Genomic DNA, 26,417 nt, shown 5'->3' with positions numbered 1-26,417 from the left:
TTCACAAGGCTTTAATTGCTTGGCTTGATTATCTTGTGATAAGTGGGTAATGGTACAACAGTGAATTCGTCCATGATTCCTGCATGCCAGGTCTACACAAAGCAGTGTCCATGTCATCCCGGCCTAGACCAAGTGTTCCAGGCCTAGCAGCGACTCTTAGCAGCGGAAGAGTTCCTTGAGCCGGGAGATTTCGCTCTGGTGACTCGTTAGGCTTTACGAGGTGCGTTGTGCACCGCAAGGTGCCTAGGCGAGAAAGTGTGCCTGCAGGTGTCTAGGAGCAATTGCCATTCCCTCATGAATCAATGTCCTTTCTTTATCGATTATCCAAGAGCCTGAGGGTTACGCACGTTTATTCAGATTGGCTCTATACAGAAGTTTTATACAATTCAAAATTGTTCGCGAGTTTCAGTGTGCAGGGCAATATCTTGGTTGATGGGGGTGGGTCCACAGAGAGTCGTTGGAGACCTGGACCATAGTATTATTAATCACTGAGGACATTTTAGATGGTGGCGTTTGGTGTAATGGGATACGAGCGTCTAACACATTGGCCAAAGGCGGAGTAGCTGCAGGCGTTGTTGCTGTGGGGGATTTAGTGGCCCAGGTTGGTCAACTTTTGTCACTGTGGACGGTATTTCTAGGGTTGCTCGGTAATTATTCTTGCCCAGCGCAAGCTCTGGCTGCAACAGGTACCTTCATTCTTTGGTATTGTGTGAAGAGGTCGGGGAAAACATTGTTGTGGTGTTCTTAGCAGACAGATTTATGTCCCGGCACTCTCAGTTATCTTCGCGACATTTTTACACATGCTTCGATTGGGGCTTGGAAATCGTCTATGCTGCATATACAGGCTGTGTTTGCATGCTGGCATTGCTCTATAAAGTGCCAAGGCACCGTTGACTGGTGCACAATTTGAATCTTTTCAAGCATTTACATGCCTTTTGTTTTCTCGTAGCAGTGGGCTCACACATCTCATTGCTCCAGAGGCAACGAGGCATGGCGCCACCGCGGTCATGCCAATTCGATTCCTCCGTTAGTTGTTAGCTGGAGTATCCGTCGTTGCTGAGGTAGATCCCACCTTAGAGGTCGTTTCATATATTGCCTTTCATTTGCAATGTTTTCCTGTGTCTGCACGCCTGGCGAGTGGCAATAGGTAAGGAGCTCTTCTGCTGCCCCACACGCAGATGGTTCCTGCGTACAGGCACTGAACCACGATACAGTAGTGTGCGTTTGAAACGGGGGCGGGGAAGGGGTCGCGGTCTAAGCTACACTTCTGCACTTTCTATTACACTAGTTATATTTAATTGAGAATAAGTAGACAATTGATTACTTTTTTTGTCTATTCGTGTTAACCAAAGCAGTATTTAATGAATACTGCTCCAGTAGAGTCCTGCCTTTCATAGCCCTCCAATCAAAGGCTCCCTGGCTGCGGGAATGAAGGAAGGATAATATGCTTTTTGAGGGGTTCGATGGGATCTCACTGATTGCACAGTGCTGTTGGCTCAGTACAAAAAGACGCGCTGATGTGTGCGTGTACGCTTGATGCTAAGTGCAACAAGCTGTGAACGGTGGGAGTGCTTGGAGGCTGTAGCTAGCCGCAGTTTGGTTGGTCTCTCTCCTCAGGTAGGGAATCCCGAAGGATATATGCAGAGGAATGCAAAAGGCTTTTTGAAGAATACATGAAATCCTCAATTACGCTTCTTTTGGGGTCGGGGCTGCTTGTGCCTCACTATGGTGACCCTACGAACAGTTGAAAAGTTTCATCAGTAGAGAACTAACTCCCCCCCACCGCCCCATATTGACAGTCAAAGGCCCTATTCATACAGTCATCTTTATTTCAGGGTCGACCAAATTAAAATACTTTCGCGGTTTAAAGCGTACGAGTAGCTTGTGAGTAACCCGTGTTCTAGGTTGTCCATGAAGAGAGTCGGCACAAACTCTACTAGATCAAGAAGATATAGAGTAAGTGCTTCTCCAAAAGCTTCTGAGTTGAATCGCCCTCCTTTCACAGGCTTCAGGCTTGCGGGGAGGAACGATGGTGGGGGTTGCAAGTACCTGCTTCCTGGGCAGTACATGGTTGGATTCACCCAATGCGCAGCCGCATACCATAAACCGCCGTGTAATACAGTTTGACTTGTTCAACAGCGAACATAATTGAGCAGTCGACAATTCATACATGTATCATTTAATTAAATCTTAGTAAGACAACTCCTATATGAGTAAAGCCTCAATGTAAACTAAGACGCCGATGTTCGGGTACACAGTATATTAAACACAGATATTTCGCTCAATCCTTGTGCCTTCTATGGGACTACAGTGACAGAGAGATATCATAGTCGGAAAAATCAAGAAAGAAATGATCGAGTTGGTGGCGTATCCGCAGCTCCCCCCCGATGGCAAAGGGTCCTACACGGCAATCGATTGCTCCACCAGACAGATACCTAGGCTGAATCCCTTTACTGAAAAGCCTCAATTACACTGTGCTTATAGTCGTCGTGCTGACACTGTACCGGGAGAAACGAAACATGCTTGTGGGAGATCGAAGGACTTTCCAGATCCGAATGCCATGCCTGTCGAGCCTTGGCAGCCAGCCCCTCCTGCGGGAGGCCGGCGCGTTTGATGATCTTCTCAAGAACATCACACGACCTTCTATCTATTTTTGACCGCTTGGCTCATTATCCCTGTCTTCTTTTCAATGAACTTAGAAACGCTGATAGTAAAGAGTTTGCTCGAAGCCCTGCGTCTGACGATCTCCTCGGTCCGCCTGGTTCGATTCTTCTGGAACTCCAGCGCCTGCTTTTCCCTACTTCCCGCTCCATGTGCAGGAGTTTCGGGCACTTAGCGCAATGCGTTGTCAGCAAAGAGGAGGTATCGGGGTACGGCTGCTGGTAGCCCTGTTTTGTGTAACACAGCTATTGAGGGATGGCGCAGGCGGGCAAGCAGCAAACCCGACTCACAGTTGGCATACTCATATGGATCCTTTTTTTGTATGAATCGGCTGGCATGAATGAATCCTCTCCTAACAGTTTCTGTGATCATGGAATATTTCTAGCGTCGACCGAAACAGATTAATCCTTGGATTCAATACCTGAAAAACCACCAGAAACCTCAGCTGCCGTCGGTTTTCCAGCTATCGAGAGTAGAATTGTAGATGTTGCTTCAGATATTCCACATGGTCCTGGATCCCCTGTCCCACCCCGTAGAGTTGGGCTGACTGTGGTACTTTTGATTTTCGTGGTGTTTGTGTTGCTCGTTAGAATGCTTGCGCTTACATCATCAGAAGCAAAGAAGGCAGAGACTGTCGAAACACCCTTCGAAACCACGCTTGCGGGGCCTCAGGTATCATCATCTATTTATCAGGCGGCAATGAAAGAGAAGCTGGAGGCACTGCGGGAGATGCTGCCTGCCGCACAGCACCTTGCTGATGTAGTAGGGACCCCTGCAGCGTGAAACGTGCTGTGAACCTTCAGGAAAAGCACACAGGTGCCTCATGAAGGTGAAGCGCCCGCCACAAAAGGTGCAGAAGCAGTCCGTAACCTCAATCTGCAGGCTTCCTTGGGCTCCTTACACTTGTTGCACAAAGAGGGAGTCAAGGCGGCAAATGCGCTAGTTGTTTAGTGCGAGAGGCAGCTTTTGAAGATTTGAGAGATTGGATAAGCAGCTTCCTTACGATGGGTGCAACGATTTGGGAGGAACACCTTTTGTCAAGCCTCTTGCTAGTACCTTTGCTTCCCTCCAGAAGAGCTACAGGGATCTGACTATTCAGCTCATGGCTGGCGCCGTGAGCCTATGCGATGGCAGGCTTTTTCAGAGTGAAGACGATGAAGAGCTACTATGGAGGGCTGCACTGGACCTGGAGGCGCTACAGAGAGTTAGTGCGGCCCGCAGTCAGACCACCGCTGTCTTAAGGGAAGCCAATGGCATATATTTGAAGAATGCATGATCTATCCTTGGCGGGGCCACGAAATAATTCAGGCACGCCGTGGAGTCCGATCTTGACATACTGAGAGCCTTTGCTGAAATTTCGCGGAGACAGCTGGACGCACAGACCCCTTCAGGCGCAGCTGTCGATGCAATCAGGGCGCTGCGAAAGCTTGGAGACTAGATAGCTCGAGTTTTGCATCTTACATCTCTACTCATGAAGGAGGAGACATTGAGAACCAGTGAAAGCGAAGACTTTTTGTTTGAGGCGGCTACTATAGATATCACAGTCAAACAACAGATAAGTGCATTCATGGACAGCTGCTGGGAGCAAATCGCACGCCTTCCCATTCCGCACACGGAAATTGACACGGTCGACAAGAAAACACTTTCGATTGTGGTTTAAAACGCCTTAGCTCAGGCGGTAGGCGACTGAGCGCTGCTTCATGACCTCCGTGATAAGCTAAACGAAGCCAAACAGCGCCTTGCTTTAGGCCGCCAAGAGTTCATCAGCAACGATGTAGCGAGCCGTATGTCTCGAGACACAGTGGAGGAGTTAAAAAAGGCTGAAGCTGCCGTAGCAAGCATTGACAAGTGTTCTGAGCTTATCGAAAGCTCTGCGCATCTCGATGACGCCAGGAATCACATGTCATCGGCACAGATGATCCCGGAAAAGGCTTGCCAGGCGGAGGCGGCCATGGAAGTGCAGCTTGTTAATTACGAACTCGCGGCCATCATGGAACGGGAATTGGCGCAGTTCAGCAAGCGAATGGCAAACGAAGGCTGCATACAGACGGCTTCACAAAGTTGGTGGAGAACATTTTTTAGCGCTTGAACAGCTGTTCGAGGAATCGCTTAAACGGCTGCAGGGAGCTGAGACACTGCTGGATACTGCATTAGAAGCAGCTAATATGCAAGAATTAGTAGGCAACACTGAGGAAGAGTGGAGCTGTTCGCAGCGCAGAGGAGGGCACTACTATGACACATTTGCATGGCTCTCACTTTTATCCCTGCGTGTCACGATTACGAGCTGCGCTAGGTCTTGCATAGGAGGACTTGTTTGGAGAGGCTCGAGGGAGGTGATGGAAATTTTAGAAACAGATGATGCATCAACAATACTTGATGCAGGATCGTCTGGATTCTCAGCGAAAAGACAGCTAAAATCCTGATCGGCGCATACACGAGGGACAGCATTAGATCCATGCCGAGTCACACGTGCGTGCAGCACATGCTACCTTGAGGGCCCCTCATTTACACACAAACAAGCAACACTTTAAACGAAGCTGTTTGTATAGGAGATGCCTAATATGTAATGCGCAGCTGTCTTGGGCTTAGTGGAGGTCTACAGCAGTCATTTCTTTTTGCCTTGTGTTTACTTCTGTTGTTGTACAACTCCGTTGCGGCGTCCCCTATCCTGTTACTTCCCGTCCTTTCCCGGTTCTCCGTTTTAATCTTATGTACCGTGGCACTTGGTCTGTTGCTTCCCCAAAAGGGTTGTCTTTCCACTCATTGCGCGGGACGATGAGTGTGGCACCGTGTGCTCGCAAGAGAAGTAGTAGAGGGATTCTCAAGTCGGATGCAGTTTCCCATATTTCTGATCGGACAGCTCGTTGAGGTGCGGGAAGGGGCAAGTTATATTTTTTCTGAGCGGTCAAATGGAGACGCCGTCCAATTGGAGGCAATCTATGCAGCACTACGTCGATCATCTTTTGACACTAGCATCAGCACACATCGTGCTGATCGACCCAACGACGTTGGCACGAACCTCTGGCTGTAAAAGCAGCGGGAGCGTGGCCTGTTTTGTGGGAAAATATAGACGATCCTGGACCGGCTTTATGCGATGTTGGCTTTGCTCAAACGCCGAAAGGCAGGTCTCCTTTCTGCCGATTGCTGCTCTGGTTTTGATCTATACAACACAGACGTTAGGGGCAGTCAGGCTTTGCACGCATATCTGGTCCCATGAATCTGTGTTCTTAGCAAAGGAAGTATAGAATGCCATTCGAGGCTCAGGAACTTAGGATAGTCCCCGCACTCGGTTGTATGCGCCCAACCATCAACAGGCGCTGCAAGGGGCGCGCCTGTTGATATTGAGTGCGCAGACTTTCAGAAGATGCCACTCGGGCTACGAGCTTCCCAAGGCTCGAGACATACTTTGACAAACCTTAAAATCCGCTCCTGGCAACAGCAGCTTGTGCACCTCGCAGAAAGGTGACAGAAGGCTGTACGTCTGCCTAAATCGGCTACTTGAGTTACAACAATAGCTGTTCTCCCGCTGTAGCCTCCCGCACCCAAGCCTCGAGTTTCTTCTCTGGCAGTTTCATCTGGTGCGCTATTACGTAGGCGGTGGGCTGAACGGCAATTCTGTTTGCTGCAATTGCTAGTGTACCTGTTGAGTTTGCATCAGAAGACCCAGAGGAGGAGCTTCGCGCCAGTGCAACAAGTGCAGCAAAGGCTCCTCTTGCATCACTTGAAGAAGTTGGTGCTGTTGTGTGAACATAGTCTTGCAGAAGTACCTGCCGCAGCAGTTCAGTAACTGCCACTTCCGTCTGCTGCAATAAGGCTTGCAGGGATACCCGTTCCGTCTGTTGCTGGTCTTGTTGTGCAACCCCCCAGCCCGAGTGTTCAACAGCAAGCAGACAGCGGCACGCATTCAGTATTTCCGAAAGAGCAGAAACAGTGGGGCGGGAGGCGGCTGTACAAATAAGCCCCGCAACAGCTTCTCCCACTGTGCGCGAAAACGCCTGCACACGCTGCCGCTGTTCCTGCCAGGTACTTATTGGCCCTATTGTTGCTTTTTGCTCCAGCACTTCAGTTACTAGCGCTTGAAATACTAGTGCATAAAGGTACGCTGCCCGGGGTAACAGCTCGGCAAGGTTTCTGTCCAGCGTTGCTGCTGCTCGCGTTCCATCCGCTGCGGTTCTTGAATGCAGCGCGGCACTTGCAGCCGCGCGCCTCCACAGCGGCAAGAAGTAAGAACTCCTGCACAAAGCGGTCGCAACTGCACGTATGCGAGCTATGGCTTGTATCTACAGTAACGAGCAGCAGCATGAAGGAATAGCTTGGACAACGTTTTCTGTTTCTTACCGGAAAGCTGTCTCAAGATTGACCAAGAGATGTTCCCTTATAGTTGCCAGGTCCGGTGAAGGCAAGCGGCGCGTTCTTCGTCTAGCAGGCGGGGGATCCTCCAGAGGTCCTCCCAAACGTAGTCCCAGTGTCTGCAGTGTTGCAGTGGCAGCCGTACAACATGCACTCAAATCGGCCGCCAGTGCTGCAGCTGCCGGTGCTGTTGTTGCCGACGCTGATGCTTGATTTGCCACGTCCCCGCAAAGTCTAGGCAGCTGCGCCACAAAAGGCATGGTGATTCGTACGGTTAAAACCTTCATCCTTGCTGCTGCCTCGAGGCTCTCCGCAAGTGCGTGCAGTAAGCGAGACCGCTGCTTCTGCTGCTTCCGCACTGCTGCTCGTACTGCTACTACTACGAGCCCTGGTGAGGATTCTGCCAGACGTAGATCTGCTGGCACGATGGCGGAAGAAACTTGTAGACTTGCGGACGCTCCAGTATGCGTTTGAGCTCCTTCAGGACATGTCCTTTTTGTTTCTGTGGCTGCTGCGTCGGGTGTTGCTAGACGTTCAGCATTTGATACTCCTGAGGAAATTTCCCCTTGCTGATTCTGCTGCGGAAGCATTCGCTGCGCTCGTGATGCGCATTTCATTCTCTGAGCGTGTTGCTGCTGTATCTGCCTCCTAAGAGAAGAAGAGCACTCCTTGGGGAGAGAAGGAGAGAGCAGAGGACCGGTATCTATGATCATTTGGGGTGTGCTTCCCACTGCAAAAAACGAAAGGCCAAATGGGAACTGCCGCTGCTGCAATGGCTGTGAAAGGACCTGCTGCTGTAGCAGCACCGATGTGTCTGTAGCTGATAAGGCCCTCGTCCCTCCACCCGCGAGGGCACTATCCCCGTCTGCAGCAGCCAGTGCTTCATTGGTTCTAGCCAAACAAAAGCGCGAGAGCATAGATACCGCCTGGAAAGGCTGGAGAAAGGCCCGTCGGTAGCAGGACCAGTGCCGCATCGCTTCAAGGGCGCACTGAGCACACAGATTGCACTTTGTCAAAAGGGAGGCTTAACGAGCGACACGGAAGGCTATGTATTGTAGAGCCCCTTCCTAGAGAGCGGAGCATTCTCCGGCAGCTTGATTTGATAACTCGAATGCGTGGTGAACAGCCAAGAATAACGATTCTCTCAAAACCCTTTGGAAGCCAGCATGTCGTCGACTTTGGAGGAATACACAAACAGACACGGTAGCTAACATAATCCTGGTGTAGGAAAGAAGGTATGCAGGGGCCCATTAAAGCGGTAGAATTAAAAGGGATCAGACAGGTTTTTACCTTCCCGTACGTCGGATTTTTCCTCCGGCCAGGTGCAACAGCTTCTGTCCTTTTTGGTTTTATTGTTGATGCTGTTGCTGCATGTGCTGTTGCTGCTGTTGCTGCTTTTGCTGCCCCCATAGCCGCTCTACCTGCGGTCCGCCGCGTATCTGTGTAGAGCGCTGGCCTGCAGTCACCCGCATGTTGTTCTGGCGTCAATGCTTTCGTGGCCCTAACGGAAGCTGCTGCTTCTGCATTTATTTGGATAACGATACGCCGCAGATGGCGGCGTTGGAGTCGGCGGAGAGCTGGCGGGCCCTCGGAACCCCACAGACGGAACAAACGCGCGAGAAACGCCTGATGAACAACCAAGAATATCCACAGGCCGCAAAACTAAAGCCTCGAAGCTAGCTCGCAATATGATTGCTTCTGTTAACTCAGTGGAACGGCTTGGTGGCACTGAGCGATGGCAATGCGGCCAGCACACAAACCTGACACGCTAAGGGAAGCTCCAGACCACGAAATGATGCACATTCGAGGGGGAGATGCAAAAAGACGGCTGGCTCGTTATGGTAAAAAAACAGCTCGTGAGAGCGACAAGATAGTATGCGCGGCTAGACATCTTGAACTACACACCTCTCGCCTTGTTACTGTTCTAGTAACCTCTGCACCAGCCGGCACGAGGCCCTCCACAGCCGCTCGGCGTCTCCGACCCCGGAGTTTGCCACTCTTGATGCTCGGCCTCAAGGTATCCAAATCCAAGGGTTTTCTGTACTCCGCGACAAACATGCTCCATGGCAAAACCACAAACCGTAAGCGCTTATCAGCCCCGCGCTCTCTGAGTTTCCTTAGCGTGCCACGGCCTGTAGAAATCAGCAGCGCCCCGCCGAGCCTTTGGGGGGTCGCCATAAGTCCTCTCCGCTGTGCGGAGCCCACGAGAGTCTTCTCTGGAGCCTCTGAAGGGCCATGTATGGCAGACTGTTCGCTAGGATTCGTTGTAAGGAGGTGTGCATCGCCGGTCTTGCTGTGGCTGCTGCCGTGGCTCCTACTTGAGCTGCAGGTTTCGACTGCAGCAGACGCAGCCCTCGCGATGCCCTTCCAGAGCTCTCGCAGCTCATGGGTACGTACTGTGGCGGCACCCTTGCACCCACTCGCCGCTGCGCGGCATCTGCTTGAACCGAAGGTATCTGTTCTTGATGCTGGAGTAACACCGACAGAAGCAGCAATGCCTACCATACTTTCTTCACTCGCTGGCGCGCCCAAAGTTATCGCCTTCGCTGCTGGCTGTGAGCCTTTTGAAGTTCTCGCCCCACTATCAGAGCCTCCCAGTCTTAGCACCGCTGAGTGCCGTTGCTGCCACTGCTGTGTTTCGTAATTTGCCGCGGACGTAGCAACAGATGCAAGCAACGCTGAGAGCAGCTCCGGGTTTCCTTTGTGCTGGATATGAGACAGATGCTTAAGCAGCGCAGCTGCAAGGAAAGGATCAATGTTCATGGTAGTCGTCCGCAGGAAATCCACACGACTAGCGGAAGGTCCTGTTGGCACTACCCACGCGTCCGATGCTGGGGTTGGGGGTAAACGGATTGCTTCTTTATCTGTCGCCAGTGCAGGAGGTCGTGCTGATAGTGTCGCAGGCGTTGCGGTCTTCAGTTCCTCTCCTGAGTAAATGCGTGAAGCAGCGCCATTCCAGGAGTCCCGGCGCTGTTGATGCTGCTGGTGGTATTGCTGCTCGGGACCATGTACTGGAAAAAGACACCTATCGGTAATGCATTCCTGCTTTTCAGAAAAAAGTGGAGGTGGCAGGTGCGAGTTGGGAGGCAATGGCTGGAGAAAGTGTAGGAGATGATGACTTGAGAGCCTAGCCGCATGGGCTGCTGCCGTGGCAGCCACTGCTGTTTGCTGCTGTTGCTGTAGCAGATGGACGTGCATGAGCGACTGAGAAGAGGCCGCTGCTTCAGCTGCTCTTGATATCTCGGGTGAACCTGTTGCCGTAGGCATCACTGCTGATACAGCAGAGAGCTGATTGAGAAAGCGCGGTGATGGTTGTGGGAACTGAGTTCGCTGTCGCTGGGGGCCTTGGTGACATTTCTGCTCTTGATATTGCTCGTAAAGCGCTGCGACAAAGACGATTGAAGCCTCACGTGCACCAGCCTCAACTCGAGAGGTGAAATATCGACATCAGCAGCGCTCCCTACAATAGCAAAAGCTGCAACAGGACCCATGGATGCGCATCAGCTGCCCTCGGTCCACAGAACGGCGCAACGGCCGCACCATGCCCGCTTACGTGCTATTTGTTTATGCAGCAAGAGAGCTGTTATGGAGGAAAGGAGGGAATGGTGGCGGTAACTCAGAGAATCCAAACTCGAAAGACAGCCTGCGAGCTGTACAGCGCAACGGTGGAGGCTAGAGCAGTAGCGGCATCAGCAGGACTGAAGCAGCAGGTCCAGTGTATGCATCAGGAAGGTGCGAAAAAGCTTCACGAGTACGGCGTGGCAGCACGAGCGCAGGCAGGCAACTGGATTGCTGGTGCCGCTTTTCTAAGCCCTGCAAGCCCCTTAGATCGCAGGCTAGCAGGTTCTCTCTGTAGGATTGGTGCCTCCTCAAGCTGGGGAGGGGGGCAGCGCTTGAACGAAAGGCAGAAGCAGAGTATTTGGCAGAACTCGCAGCAGAAAAACAGGTTACGCATTAACATATCGCCTGCACTTTACCATGTTGGGGGAGTAATGGTGAAGACTGTGCTGCACGGCAAGTCCCAGTTTGTTCAGCGCCGATGTTGACCGGTGCGGAATTTTCGCTAGGAGACTGAATGCCAACAAGCAAAGAACAGGGACAAAAGGCGATGCGCGCATTTTACATACAGTAGCAGACACACTGCTGTAGCCTTTCCAGACTCTACAATCAGCAGTTGGATGCACGAGTGAGGTCAACCGGAGCAACGCAAGAGCCGGCTAGTTTTTGAGGGGGAAGGGTGAGGCAGATGGAGCAGAGAGACACATTAGAAGAGGGAAAAAGGCCCTCTAAAGCAGTGCCCAACAACGATCGGTATAAGGGAAAGGGCTGTTGTCATGTGTATTACTTGAGCACTGCAGAGACCTTTGCTGGCGTAAATGCGGCCCATTGAAGTTCTATCTCTCGTTCTATCGCCTGTGGATCGACAACACGCAATATAGAAATCGCTCCCTCTAAATATATACATATATATATATATCGGTAAGTATATATATATATATATATTGAGAAATCCAATGACGCCCTCGCCTTCTCTCGTCGACGTTTCTTTTCTCTTTCCCTGCTGTTGACCTCCGGTAGCAACATGCTGACGCATAGCACGCACGTGCCCCCATGAACCGCCGAGCCGCTGCAGAGAATATTATGTCACCTACATCACTTCAAGAGGCGCCTTCCTAGTTTGTTGCTATACCATAGCAGCTTGCTTACCCAGCAGAAAGTAACAGGCAGGCGTTCGAGGCCAGCAGCAGTAAAACTCCTTCCTAAGTGTAGAAGGCACGAGAGCGACGAGGGGGATGTTGCCCGCTCCCGCTGTCTCTGCAGCATGTGCTGCTGCTGTTGCATGTGCATCGGGTGGCGTGCCTGAGCATCAGACAGCTCCGCTACAGGGGAAGACGGCTGCTGCTGAAGCATCAAGACGGACAACGGTCCTCCGAGGTTTTCGTACACCGCATTGCTCAAAGATTCTGCGATAGATCTGCACCGCAGCAGCAAATTCAGCGTCACTTGCAGCTAAGGGAGGGTTCTCGATGCACGGATCGCCACAAATGACGCAACAGCGAAAAATGCTGTTGTGTTGCTTCATTGCCAATCCTACCAGTACCGTCGGCTGATCCTGCTAGCACAGCAGGACTCCCACCCGCTTTCCGGAGGCATCCTCTCTTCCTGCTTGGGAAGAGAGGATGCTTCTTGCCTCAAAACCGCTACTTTTGGGAATGCATTGCGACACAGTAAGGGGCAGGAAGGGCCCGCATGCTCGCGGTGCCTGGGCATTGTTTTTTTACCGATCCAGCTCGCGTCTCTTCAGCAGTAGTGCAGCAAAGGCTGCTGCTTCACAAGGCTTTAGGGCTGCAACATTTCGCTTTAGCTGCGGAAGGACGGAGCTGAGGAACGGGGAGGAAGCTACAGCCGCAGGAACTTCCAGCTCATCCTACCACGACAGAAGCACACGCAATGCGTGTACGCTAAACGCACTCTCCACACAAGCGGCTCATGATGCCTCGGACGCAATAACAGTGCGCAAAAAATGCAAAAAAACAGCGCCCCGAAGTACTTTCATGGATCCACACAGTACTGCAGCTGCATTCGCGGCCACGCCCGCTATAGGAATGGCAAACACCTCGACGAAATACAGCAGAGAAAGAAATACATGCAAACGCTCCTACACAAAAAGGGAACTATTTGATTCAGCACCGATTCAAACGCAATACGTGCGCAAACGCACCAACAGACACTAATAAAGTGCTACTTAACCCAGTCATGCACAAAACGCTACACGGGCGCGCCTACACTCAAGTGCCCCATGTTTTGTCATTTGAGTTCTGCCCTTATTCAGGGAGCTGCACAGCTGCCCTGGAGCCCCCAGATCACATCAAAGTCCTGTCGCTTGTGAGGTGCTAGTGTGCCACTCGTCGGGTGTATTTGGATAGCGGTTGATGCAGCAAACCACCCTCAGGGGGGTGCACCTTCCTCGGGAATGCCATCGAGGCACACCCACACATACCCACACACATATGTGGCACGGAAGAGGAACACGTGCCGATACTGATGTGCTGCATCAGGCTCATCCCATGCGCTTTGATGAGAAATGCTTAAGTACTCCCACTTCCTCACGCACGAGCACAAGCAGCAGGGAAGAAAGAGCAAGGCACAAGAACACCCGACAGGGGCGGCGAGAGAAAACGCAAGACGCCACAGCAGGCCACAGTACGTACAAGAAATCGCTGGATCTTCAGCAAATCTCCAGCTGTCAGCGGCTTTTTCCTCCTTTCCAGGGACAAAAAGAATGCAGCAAGATGAGAAGAGCAGGGGAGGTACCTACAGGAATAACACCCCAAGCGTGCGCACTCTGCTGAAGGCAACGCGCGCGCCCTCATAGACGCGGCAAAGTCAGCCCGCAGCAGGCCATAAGAGCTGGCAAGGTAAACGCACACTCCTCCGCCTAGAAGCAGAGAGAGACTAGGATCGGAGGCATAGCAGGAAACACGTGTACACACTACCCACAGGACCACTGGAAACTAAATAGCGACAGCGAGTGCGTGACACCCACAGAAGAGGCACTTACACACAGCACGCACGCCGCACACAACGGCCTATGCACGAAAGACTCAGAAGGGCGGAACGCTTGGGTAGAGGTAACGGCTGAGGCCTATGAGGAAGGCCCCAGCACATGGAGGGGCTAGTAGAGTGTGCACGGCAATGAGGCTCAGTCGCGGGGAGTAGCGAGAACAGCGCCAAGAGCGAAATTTTTTCTTCGAGGCAGAGAAGGCATAAAGAGCTGTTTATCGGCACGAATGTGGCTCGAGGGAGCCGTCCGTGTCGACAGAAATAGGAGGAGAGGAAGGGCAGCACTGGGACCGACTTATATACTACTGGAGGCGCTGCAGGGGGAAAGGGAGGATGAAGGCGCGTTTCCACAAGGTCAGAGCACACCTGAGTCGCCTGATTGCATCGAGGAAAAGAAGCGTGTGCGTGGCATCTGCCTGCTTCGCTGCGACTCTCCATCTGAAGGCCTCACAGAGCCCCTGCAGGAGGAGCGGCGGCCGGCAACCAGCAGCTGCAAGGAGGGCTGCCCCCTGCTGCAGTTCTGACGCGCTCAGAAGCGGCAGCTGTTGTAGCAGCAGCAATAGGGGAGGAGTCCACGCCTGCGGTGTACGTATACCCGCATTGGCGAGGTCCCTCAGCGCCGCGAGCAGCACAGATGGCGACTCCTTGGTCTTAGAGCTCGGGTAGGGGAATGCCACTCCTGAATCAGCGTCCGGATACCTTGGTACACTTTCTGCTGGTGCTGTAGTCTGAGTAGAGGCGGAGGACGATGTTACTGCCGGCGATGCTGCCGCAGACGTAGCACTCCTGGCGCTACTGGGGGCTTTTTGGGCATGCCGATAGATGACCCCAAACACACAAAAGGCCTCTTCTACGGCTTGCTGGAGAGCCTCCCCCTCTTCGCCAACGCGTTGCCCTTTGCTAACGGCATTCGCGTCGCTTTCGCTGGCGCCTTTGCCGGCGGCACGGCTGCTGGGGGGTGCCCTCCCTGAGGCGCCCAAGGGGTCCGAAGTCGCTGTCGCAAACGCAGCAAACCCGCAGCAATGAGGACCTGCAGTGCGGCTGGGGCAGCCGCACGAGAGAGCTGAAGCCAGGAAGACGGCGTTTCTCGTCAGGAAAAACGGCGATGTTTCTCCCTGGTCTGCCCCCAATAGGTTCTTGCGTTCTACAAGTTCACAGCAGGCCCCGGAAGAGCCCCTCAGCCCCGAGACGACCCCCTGTGCGCTTCCGGAGAAGCAGAAAGGCGCTCGGAGGCGATGCGCCATTGGGGAGAACACCTCGGGAAATGGGGGGAGAGGGCCCACGATAGGGGCCTCCGGGGGCCCCCGCTCCCTCGTAGACGAAAAATGGCTTCCAGAGAGGGCGAGAGCCACAAAACGCGGTTGCACAGGAGGGACTGCGCCAAAGTTTACATGAAAAAGTCAGATACGGAGTCGCTTGCCAGAAGAAGTCCAAGGAGAACAACGAGGCGAGCCAAACGGGGGGACAGGCAGGGCCTTCTGTGTGGCCTTAACGGCAAATAAAGGCCAGAAGGAGGGCTGCTGAGTGCTCAAAGTACTCGCAGCGCATTCGCTGCTAAGGAATAGTGGTCTCGATAGTATTGTAAATATAAGGTATATAGGCTGAGGAGCGCCTGCATCGCCCGTACAAGAAGGGTACCCGCCAGCGAAATCTACTCGGGACTGGGGGGTTGGGGGCCCCCTCCTCAATCAAGCAGGCGTCGGCAAAAAACCTCTGCTTCCAAAATGCATTAAGAACGGGGAAGTTTACATTAATAGACGATTTTTCACTAGGATTTGCACAAAGGAGCAGGGGATTTTTCTGGAGTCGGACTTGTGTTCCTCAGTCTCGTAATAAAAACAAGCGTTTCCGTAACAGCGGCTAGTACTCGCAAGGTGTCAACGATCGGGGTTCACACTGCAGGAGCCATCATAGCCACGAAGGCTCGGGGGTACTGAGCTGTGGAAGGCGCGCTAAAGCGGTGCGTGGAAGAAACATGGTCTGCCTTCTCAATGCGTTTGGTCGCCCCAATGGCACAGGGGCTACACGCTCATCTTTCGCTCAAAAGGCTCTATACATAATGTGCAAAGCTGTCGATGGTCTCAACGAGAATGCAGGCTTGAAATTACTCCCTAAAAGAGCGACACGGTCGTCGCTCAGTAGGCGTTATCCAGCCATGGTGTATATTTCATTTCGAGTAGCATTGGTGCAGCCGTTAGACGCATATCATCTTTAAAAGGCACAGGATAAACGAAATAGATAGTGCTATGTCCTCACGCCCGCACTTTGGCATGCACGGCCGGCTCCCCATGTGTGAGACGCAGAAATGCAGAGGCTCACAGCTTGGCGTTGAGTGGTCGATTGCTAGGGCGCCTCTGGCTATGCATATATACGGCTATGATCCCTTTCCCCGCACTCTGTCAGCTATACGCGTGGCTCCAGAGTCCCTCTGCTCTAGCTCGCCACTTTGCTTTTTTGCCATTCTACAATTCGCATATATACTTATGTATACATATGTACATACGTAGCTACCCTTGACAGGAATCCCGCGTCTCACTGCGTCCTTCTTCCTGGCCGTTGCTCTTGGCGTGGTAGATTGTAGGGGGGTTGAAGAGCAGCACCAAAACCCCCATGTCTACACCATGCAAACACGCACAAGGCCTGATGCACACTTTTGCAGGCGGGGCCCTGTTTATACAGCTGTGTTTAGAGTGCTTCCCAGTGTTGATGGGGGATGAAGAACGATCCAGTTTTCGCAAGCACTGTAGTCCGACTATGCAGCACATTAAACGCGCTGGCTTTAACGTGAAAAAAGGTACACTTGGAGGAAAACGTATTTCCTGGATGTGCCCACAACCCTTCAGGAGTCCACACGAGCCGCAAACGGCTCGCAAGGGGCCATGGCATGCATTCACAGACTCTGGAGAGTTTTCCATACAGAGATGATTGCCCACCCACCAGCCCGCTAAAAAGGTCCGCGACGAAAATCAGCGCAGTAGCTCCGATCTTTAGATATATATCAAACGTGTTCACAGTAGCCCTTTCCCACAGATGATGCACACTGCATTCCAGCTGCATTTGGCACTTCTCACCGGAGTCAAAGAAGGGCTGCTTTGCAAAGCGGAAAGGGCCGGATTTTCTTTTTAAGTATTCCTCTTGCGCTGCGATAACTCTGAATGAAAACAAGGCTGAACGCAAAAACTAGATGAGAGCGCAAAAAGCACCAAAAAACGGAGGACTGCCGAGGTTCCTACCGGCCTCCAAACGTACCTCCGCATGAGCGCTATCTCGGCTTTCTTGTTGCCAAGCGCAGCCCTTTGCTCAGCCTCCATAAGCGGATCCTCCCAGTGAGGGAGACCTACAGCCGCACACCCTAACCCCAAAACTCCTAACCTAAGAACCCCGCCGGCAGACAGATCCCAACGGTGTGTCACAGTAGGCAGCCACCAAGGAATGCCGCATCCAGTGCAGCCGCTTCTCTAACCATCAACTCAGTACAGACACATTTAAACCCATGTCATCACCGATCTACACTTCCAAGTTCATTGATATAAACAAACCCACCTGCAGCGCGGAGAGCAGCTGGATGATGCAGAAGCTCCTTTACTGTTTTCCTGAGACACCAGTGCGCACGCAGACGCCGCCTCCTTAAGTAAAGACCTCCGGATGCCGGAGTTCGTGTTCGCGTCTGAGTTGATAGAGGCTCGCATGGCAAATAGTCTTCTAGTCAAGAGACGCAATGCGGTGCGCCCCGCGATTCGGTGCTCTGACATTCGTGCATTTGAATACAACAACCACTTTTACAGGGAGTGGATAGAAAAGGGACCCTTCTTGCCCCCTCAACCGCTCACGCTCACTCTCGCTTAACGACCGCTTGCACAAGAGCTTTCCGGAGTAAGAAATCAGCAGCTTCTTCCTTCAAAAGCAGTCGCACAACACAGGCCACAAAGGTTGTGCTATAGAGTTTCTCCCGAAAGACCAAGCCACTCAGGGTCAGCCGTCCGGGTGGCGTGCGAGAAATCCCACCTGGAGGAATAGCGAAGCATCCTCTTCCTGTGAAAGCAAATGCAGAGCCGTAAAAGAGCCGCCAATTTCCCGAGGTGGCACACACAAAAAAAGAAATTCGGCGGCAAACCTCATTGAGGGGTATAAGGGAGCGAACGAAAGAGGGAGGTCCGCGAACCTGTGTTTCCTGCGTCTGAACAAAAGCGGCAATCAGAGAGCACACCGCGTCCACTGATAATGCTGCCCAAAATGAGGGTGTCCCTACACAGCCACAGGTAGGACGCGCAGCAGAAGCACCTCACTGTGCAGCCCGCCTGTATTGTGCCGCAACAAATATGCGGCAGTGCGCGCGGACTGCGGTGTACATTCGGGATAGTTGACACTCACCCCAAACCACAGCGACAACGTCATCGTGGGGAGGTTGGTATGCAAAGTCCTAAAGTGCAACGCAGCACCATATCCCAGCCCATATCTGAACTCTCACTGATGTACACAAAGAATACTACCATTTTCTGTAGAGTTTGCCGGCCGCGTGCCGCGTAGTGGAAAGAAATCTAGCGGAACTAGTATTCAGTGCATGGCTCGCTAGCTACCTGCACCAACTGCATGCGCAGGGCCATGGCCAAGGACAGTGGAAGATTCCAGGATGTACCGGAAGGCAAGAGGCCGTTGGGATGAAGGGATCCGCGGACGCTGCATGCAGCGACTTGTGCAAGTGCTCATCCTGAAAAGGGAGGGCACGCGTTCTTGGTTTTAACCGTTTAAAAGCATAAAATGCGCATGAAGTTGAAGGTCTCTAGGTGTGTGTCTGCGTGTGCGTGTGCGTGTGGCCAACCTTCAGGTGGTACAATCCAAAGGCTTTTACAAGTGAAGAGGGATTGTCCTGCACAGTTTGCATACAGAGCATACAGTCAAAATGCGAAGGCTTGAGACATTTGTCTGTAGTTCCAATCTCCTAAAAGAGGCGGGCTAGCCTGAGCTCCGAGCGCACTCACGGAGGAAGGCATTGTGTGGTGCGCAGGTTCTCAGTCTCCTCTTTCTACAGTGCTTGCTCTTCTTACCAGTTTCTCACGGCCAGCGTGCTTGAGCTCAACATGCCTCATGAATGCCTCAGGAGCGCCCAACGGCCATGCGACAAGGCGAGCTGGTGGCTTTTCCCATCCAGATGCATCACCTGTTCTTTCCGTTGGTGATTCTGAAGCTTCGGCTGCCGACTGGGGCTCCGCATGCAGCACAACAGCCGGGTTGGTACCCAAAAAGGCTGAAATCAAACCTGTATAGACACCACGTTTGCGAAAATCATGTGCGATCAATGGCCACAGGTTTCCCACAGGGGACAGGGAATACGTGAAGCCGCTGCCGCTGCTGTTGCTGCAACCCTTTGCGGGAACGCGCGCACAAAGGCGGATATACAGACTTAACTGAACACGTAGGCGTGAAGTATGACACATGGACAGGATTCGGAATTGAAACTCCAAGTCCTAACGCACCACAGGGCAAGAGGGTGAGGCAGCAAACGTCGCATCCTTGGTGCAGGTATTCCTTGCGGCCGTTGCAGGCAGAAAAGTAATGCGCATCTGCGGAGTGCACGCAGAAACGAATCCCAACCGTCTCCGAATAGTAAGCCTTGGAAGCCAATAAATGCTGACACCTGAACCTGTTGCTTGCCGGTAAATGCGCATACCGTGTGCCGTGAAGAGCCCTTGAATATCTTTAACTGCCCTTTGAACTTGCGCGATTTGGGGTTCGTGTGCTGTAGATGATGTTGCAGAGTGTATTCTTGAAGCCGAATATGCTGCAGCGGCAGAATCTGCCGATGGCCCTAGCTCTTTGCAAATAAAATGAGGGGCAAAAGAACCTCCGATCCCGGTGCAAGAACAGATGCTGCGTTCTCCTAGGTGTACAAAAACCTGAGAAACGATGCAAGAAATACACGTGTCGAGTCGTAGGCTGTCTGGCTGCCGTTAGTCGTGTAACTGTTAGCGTGGATGGTGATGAGCGGTACCTGCGGTGTCCGGTGGGTGCAAAACAATGAGAAAGAGGCACGCGCAGCAAGTCCATCGCAGCGCAGGAACCCTCGTTTCTGGTGCAGTACTGTTGTTTGAGATGGCAGACAAGCGACGGGTTGCCTCTTCTCTAGTTCAAATCCTGCAGCAACCCACGATTCAACTGGATGAAGGCAGTCAGTCAGTTGAGGCATGTGTATGGGAGAAGGAGTCCACGGAGGGCAGCAAGATCCTTAGAGAGCACGCACATTTGATCCTGTCTGATGAGATCTTCGGGCTTTTGCAGACCTTACTGGTTTACCTGGGATGAAGGCTGCACACGCGGCTGCGCGCCAGTGTCGCATTTGTTACGTATTTGTCTAATGCCGAATATGTACTCGCCAGCCTAGCCCTTCAATCAGCGAGGAGCATCTCAAAAATGCAATATTGGCTCTCTCTTACCCAGAGGCTGTGAAGAAGGCAAAGGGGGCCTTGGGAGATGATCCAGTGAACGAGCTTCTGAAAACTGTATATGGCTCGATAAGGTTTGTTTTATAATCACACATGTGCGCTCACTTATATATGCGTATGCTCATAGGTATTTTGGAATTAGATATGTGTAGGTTGGATACAGAAAGGAGAATAATGCTGGCTTTGCAGTCCGGGCTACTGGTAAAAGAGGCCACGCGGGGCCCCCCTCCGGGGTCCAGGATAGTGGAGGGCATTCAATCTAAGTTCTCATAGGTTCAATCAGAAATTTCATACGCTTCCATGACAATCCCTACAAAAATTACTCCAAGTATTCTAACTAGGTTGTCCAGCGCTGCAACGTGCAGAATTGAGTGGCTCCTGGCTCGCCGGTATGCTTTTCTCTAAGCCTGCATCCCTTGCTAAGACATAAATATCTGGACTTTTAAATATCTCTGCTGCTATCCATAACTTAGGGTCTGTACATAGTGCGCTCCTTACGCTAAAAACTGGTAGAGTGGTGTTTTAAAACCATTAGCCAAACCGTGCCCAACGCCGGTCCTGGCAGCTCGGGGCAGCCAGCTAGATGCAGTAAGAACGGACCTAGCGGTAAAGCTAGATGTCTACTGGCTAGTACGTGAAGCCCGCTCAGTCCTTTACTTAGGCCGCTCTCCTCTTGCCGTGGCTTGTAGAAAGTACGCGGGTGGTATCTTGACTTACTGAAGGAGTTGTAGCGAGAGCGCAAAGCAGCTATGAAGTGACATCTACTATTATACCTACTGCTACTTCTGTTTTACTACGTTTGACCGCATGGCTCAAGTGCTCGTGCAGTGTATCTTGCCTAGAGTTTACGCATATCTTTTCTACGGCTGTATGCTTGTAGAGTCCCGTTTAAGGCTTCCGTATGGAGAAGCTAAGCTTCAGACAGAAAATAAGACTTGATCAAGTTTGTTTTGTTCAGGAGAAAAGACCGACCGCCAAGGCCCGCCTAACTGAACCTCAGCACTCCAAAGATCCGCAGCAAAATGCACAACTAGATACATCGAGCATCTAACGCAAACGCATAGAATATTACATCTTTTTGCATCGATATAACAGTACTCTGCAGCTAACGAGATATACGAACAGGCAGACAAATTCGTCGATATATCAGAAACCCTAACTGAGTATGACGTGTACTACAAACTTTCGGTGGAGGACAACCGGCTACATCGCCCCACCTCCTGTTTTGAAGCACGCGCCCTGGCATCACGCACCTGTAGGTCGAGACCAGCTACGTGCAGAACAATGGAAGTGTATCCACCCTGTCTTCTCTTACCAAGAGCTCAGAGTTGCAGAAGAAGAGCAGATGAGCAAAATAAGAAATGAGTCAATTGCTCTGAAAAATTGATAGGAAGAAAAACACACATCAGCCAGCAACGAACAAGAGACCAGACCAGGCGCGATGCCTCGCTCTCATCCGAGCGCTCAAATGTGTGAGCCTCCTGCCACGAGAAAACTCAAGACAAGCAAAATGTGTGGAATCAAAAACCAAATCAGCTCTGCAGTGTGTCCGCGCCGCACAGGGCAGTGTGTGCATCCAAAGACATTCGGTGCATGCAGCATAGTTGACTCGACAGCCTCGAAAAAGGCCTAAGGAAGGATGTAGAGTCAACGTGCCCAGAAGTGGCTGCGTATGAACTGTGGTGTAAAGAACACCTAAACAGTGATAAGCGCAAACATTCGAAGCGATACCCACTGCTGAAGGTAGCGGCTTTAGGCAGAACATGCGCTGCAGAATGAATTTCTTACAGAACATGAGGAATACTGTCCATGGCGGCAACTGTTGTGAGCCAAACACAACTGCAAATTTTCCCAGAGCCTCTCGCAGCTGCTGCTCTGTCAACCACTGCAGTTGGCATTTCCCACCCCATTTCACTAGAAACTCCCGTCTAGCTTGTCTACCGCGCTCAACAGTCCTAGAACCCAGCACTTTTACGGCTCCCTGTGAATCCTCCGCCTCCACACGGGTTGCTCGCCTGAGCAGCAGTGTCTACAAACACTTCAGATGGCTTTGAAGCTTCTTCAAGAAGCCAATATTGGTAGTTCTGTGTCGCCCTCAACTATTGGGGAAATCGACAAGCAAAGGCCACAGATTCGTGGGCAAACTCGAAATGATCCTACCTATCTGGATGCAAGTGTCTTCGTCGGGTCATATTTTGATGCACCTCGTAAAACCTGTTGATCCTCCAGGACCAAATCACCAGGTCTGAAACATATACCTGACCGCCACTCACCATAATGTCGTGCTTGTCTCTCTCTCGATCATAGCGCATACATTCTCATAAAGCACCCATCTACTCTCTCAGACCCTCGCTGCGAAGTGTGGCTGTTGACTATGGATCGCCAGATTGATGCTAGGTAGGGCAGGGACTCCCAGTGCAAACTAGGAGTACGGGAGAGCAGCTTGTACACAGGTGTGTTTTCGTGTTATAAAGCACTCAGCAAAAAACAAATTCAAGTAGCGCAGTTTGACTTTCCATAGCCTAGAATTGGAAATGATGCAAAAGTGCAGTTGATGCGCTTAGCATGCCCACAGGCCCTTAGGTGGTTCGCAGTTTTCACTACGATTGATGTGTAGGGGCATACAGGCACGCCAGAACCCGTTGAGAGGCTGTGTAGACCCATCCGTGAAGTTTCTGAGGAATTGTTGAAGCTTTTAGAGCTGAGTTAAAGACTAAGGATAGACTTTCTAAGCAGTGATGGAGGTGAGCAAGGGATGGAATAGACAAATTTGTTGAGTGCATCGACAACGACGTAGATGCTATTCTGACCCTGGATCTCGGGCAGTCTGCACTAGCGCTTACCGCCAGAACACATTAAATCCTACAAGAAGGAGGCAGCTGTTTTAATACGCCGGGTTTAGGAGAAATGTGCAGCCGCTGAAATGTGGAAAAGACACAGCGTCCTTTTTTGCTGGTCGATACCTGCACTACCTGCACCCTGCCACTATTTAGAATTGTTTGCCTGCAGCTCAAGCTCTTCTGCATGCTGTGGGGCGTTCAATAATGCGAACCATACTGCGGAGCTAAACCCCAAAATAAATTTAACAATTCTAAGCTAAAAGCAGCCGGACAGCCTTCTGGCAGCTTGTCATTTTTTAGTAGATTAGCGAAACCCTCCCTTGAGATATGCCCATTCCTGTCCTCCGATTCATCAGCCAAAAGCCTACTCGCTTGCTCCGATATTTAGTCACTTGTATAGCCACCAGGAGGGGATATGCACGCCGAGCCGTCTTTTCCTACTGCTCCGCTGACCCCCAGACCAACAAATCTGCCTCGCCTTGTTAATACCCCTACTTTACCCCTTCACCATACATCAAGAGTGAGTTGATAAGGAGATAAAAGCTGCTTCTGCCTAACTCTGCTCGGCAGCAAGATATCTAGATGACGCAGTTGTGGCAGTATGCGCGCCTCCATTTCACTGGATCACCCATGCCGAACCTACGATTACACCACGGTGTAAGAATCCAACATAGACGGCACAAACCCTGCCTATAGAGCAAAGTTTGTATTTGAAATAGACTTTAACTTCCATAGCCTTGCCAATCCTTGCATTCTGCCGCCCGTTATAAAACCTTAGTCTTAGGGACTGCGGGGACGAGTGAACAAGCAGCGTGCAGTGCTGTGCCAGCTCCCCGGATAACAGACTGACTTTGGATTTAGTTGCAAGACACGCTAGCAACGTTTGACCACTAATGCATACTTCTAGCTATGTGGAATTGACCATTGCTGGGTCCGCAATGGCGGCTGTAGCAACTTTGGCCCCCTTCACTGCCGTGCAGCCTCCGGTGGGGGGACTTGCTGTTTTTCTGATGCTCCTTCATTGCAAACAAAGCAGCCCGCTTTGGCTGTTTCCAGTCCCATGGTTCAAAGGTCTTGACTTTTCAATGCACTCGCAGCTCCAAACTGTGTGTCCCAGTCACCCACGAGAGAAGATGGGGGCTATCTGGGGCTACGTTGGAGAAAAGTGCCATTCGACGTGTCGCCCGCTCACTTAAGACCGTAGACAGGGCCGACTGACACAGCCTCAATATCTATAGATTCTAAATTTCTGACTTGGCTTTTCCGCTTTAGCTGCAGACGCAGAAGCTGTGCTCATCTGGCCCTGAGGCCTCTGGTAATCCGCCACTTGCGAAGGCTCCATCGCTGGGGTGTTCAATCGCTACTCATTGTGCGGCCGTCAAATGCTACACTCCCTGTGAGCACTCCCTGTAGTCACCAATAACAAGATGGCCTGTGGGCTCTAGGTATAATTAAAGCCCACACGCTGCTCCTCCTAGTGTCTGCTATCACAGATAAGGACTCTCAGAGACTGGCAATCTTTTAAAGTAGCGAGCTTCCGCAACACGACGGGGTGCCAAGGGCGTCCGAAAGGGCTACGGGCATGAGTGCGGAGGCCCACAACAATCTTGCGCAACTGCCGCTGCAAACTCTATCGCAAAAAGAGCGTTTATACATTCAAAAAAACCCATTCACATAATCCAAAAAGACGGTTCTTGGCCTAGATAGTGTTCCCCACGTTTTCATGCTTACATAGCCAGTTGCAGTACGGGAGCAAACCAGGGCTCAGCAGCAACAGGAGTCTTCATTACTGGAAGTAATCAGCTGCTTACAGAGAACAACCAGCTTTATGAAAGTCAACCTTTGAGGCCGCTCTGATATGGACGATCGTTCCTAAGTGCACTGATGCTTGCAAGCCAAGACAGGGCGCTGGGGCAACAGCTTCCCCGTCAGATTAGTGAGCGTCAATGCCAGTACTGCCAGAAAGACCTGATCAAATAGTAAGACATGTTATTTGCCATCTCGTTAAACTGTCTGTTTCTTGTTCTCTAGTTATATTCGAGGCTTCGCTATGAGGGGAGAGCACGCAAGTATAACAAAGCCTGGAGCCTCGTAACTCTCCGCGGCCATTCTAGTCGAGCAAAATCCTTATTTGTTACATCTGCACCAGATTTCTTTAAAGTCTAAAGGCCCTGATTGATTCCAAGTGTACATGGCCCCTTGTCCTCTAAATGCAAATGATATGAGTGCAACTGAAACTGCGAAGGGAGCACCTGGGGTGCGACTGCAGTTAGTTCCGAATACCACAGTTAAACGCCGCATCGAAGCCCTGAAAGCTACTGTTCGTTTGCGCTATGGCTTTTACAAGCCACATTTTCATGTTTATGGGTACATTTAATGAAAATTCATTGAGGTTAAGCCTTCTCGATACACCTAAAGCTTGCAATTGAGCTTTAAGCACTGAGCTGTGAGAATATCTGAGAGTGAGAGACGCTTTCTGCATGAATAGATGTAGCAATGAAATACCTCCCTTAGCATACATGGCGCTACAAACACCCGTTCCCTTTATCCTGGTGGTAATTAACGAGGTACATTTTTAATCGGCTGCTGGAATTTTCGAGTTATTGCCCAACCCTTATGGCCCAACCCTTATGGCCCACATGCTTTTCTAGTTGTTATAACCTTATTGACGAATCCTAAAGCCTTATATCCGCTAGAAAACCATGCCTCTATTCCAGTTGTGGGGCTGCTGCATTCATATCAACTTGCAAGCCAACCTCTGACAACCCAAGAGGCGTTGTGCTACCGTCAACCTACATCGACCCAGCGTGAAGTTATCAAACGAATCCTAGACATACTCGAAATACTGAACTACCAAAACACTTGAGTGAAATCAAAAGGCTGCCTTAAGGGAACATGGCACCATATCACATCCGCAGCCAATGAATAAGCTTGGGCAAACTGCTTCAACGGACCACACGGAGCTGAAAAGTCTAAAGCCCCATCTCAGGTCTCCGTAGGGAGACAATCAAACAACCTCAGACAAAATGCAAGCTTAAGAAAGGGTTGAGGAATATCATCCTAAGAAGCTCGCTGTGCTCCCCGCCTTTACTGCTCAAGGGTCCAGCAAAAAATTCGCAGCAACGAATCCAAAACTAACAGCAGAGAAATGAAGCCGGAAGAATGAGGCAGGCATATTGTTCAGTGAACTAGTTTCTGATAATAAATATCATAGTGTAGCTAACCCCGCTGCACAATATGCCCGATACATTCCACTGGTTTCATTTTTCTTTTAGTTTTGCCGTCGTTCTCGCGTGCTTGGCTGCTGCTCTCAGTGCTCATACTGGGACTAGTGCTCTTCGATCAGTGCGCTGATACAACTGCTTTAAGTGGAACGTGATTGTATGAGGCGTGCGAATGGATTAGATCAATGCGATCCTTGGTTTCCGCGGACAAGAGACTTAGAGGAAAGGAAGAAAGGACGCCGACAGCACCTTCATGCCCACTTCTTGCGTGGTATGTGGCGGCACCCGGCAACAAGCGAAGGCTCGTAACGAGGTAAATAGATAGAGATCTCGAGTAC

The 26,417-nt window shown here is 51.4% G+C and overlaps 3 protein-coding genes across 3 annotated transcripts; 1 reads left to right on the top strand and 2 right to left on the bottom strand.

Moving 5' to 3' along the window:
- Positions 1-2,350: 2,350 nt before the first annotated feature.
- LOC113147143 lies at positions 2,351-5,084 on the top strand. Its single transcript, XM_026336632.1, is given in 7 exon segments — positions 2,351-2,604; positions 2,700-2,761; positions 3,098-3,603; positions 3,965-4,075; positions 4,139-4,204; positions 4,379-4,620; positions 4,673-5,084. Coding segments are annotated over 7 exon segments (1,653 nt in total).
- Positions 5,085-5,324: 240 nt separating this feature from the next.
- On the bottom strand, positions 5,325-12,568 carry LOC113147142. Its single transcript, XM_026336631.1, has 10 exons — positions 12,563-12,568; positions 12,294-12,439; positions 11,734-11,986; positions 11,357-11,424; positions 10,989-11,082; positions 10,565-10,661; positions 8,917-10,373; positions 7,000-8,000; positions 6,252-6,894; positions 5,325-5,558 (listed from the first exon to the last, which is right to left on the bottom strand). The coding sequence occupies exons 1-10, from the start codon at positions 12,566-12,568 to the stop codon at positions 5,325-5,327; spliced, it is 3,999 nt and encodes a 1,332-aa protein (XP_026192416.1).
- Positions 12,569-14,022: 1,454 nt separating this feature from the next.
- On the bottom strand, positions 14,023-19,909 carry LOC34622570. Its single transcript, XM_026336630.1, has 17 exons — positions 19,867-19,909; positions 19,244-19,387; positions 18,621-18,832; positions 18,212-18,265; positions 17,947-17,995; positions 17,738-17,820; positions 17,581-17,607; positions 17,412-17,470; positions 17,119-17,168; positions 16,825-16,912; positions 16,360-16,726; positions 16,112-16,189; positions 15,895-15,949; positions 15,730-15,784; positions 15,231-15,343; positions 14,285-14,950; positions 14,023-14,225 (listed from the first exon to the last, which is right to left on the bottom strand). The coding sequence occupies exons 1-17, from the start codon at positions 19,907-19,909 to the stop codon at positions 14,023-14,025; spliced, it is 2,346 nt and encodes a 781-aa protein (XP_026192415.1).
- Between the last annotated feature and the right edge of the window lie 6,508 nt (positions 19,910-26,417).

Source organism: Cyclospora cayetanensis, unplaced genomic scaffold (assembly GCF_002999335.1).
Source record: "Cyclospora cayetanensis isolate NF1_C8 unplaced genomic scaffold, CcayRef3 CcayRef3_contig_14, whole genome shotgun sequence".
In the NCBI taxonomy this organism is placed as follows: domain Eukaryota; phylum Apicomplexa; class Conoidasida; order Eucoccidiorida; family Eimeriidae; genus Cyclospora; species Cyclospora cayetanensis.
This window is presented reverse-complemented; position numbering and strand designations above follow the sequence as displayed.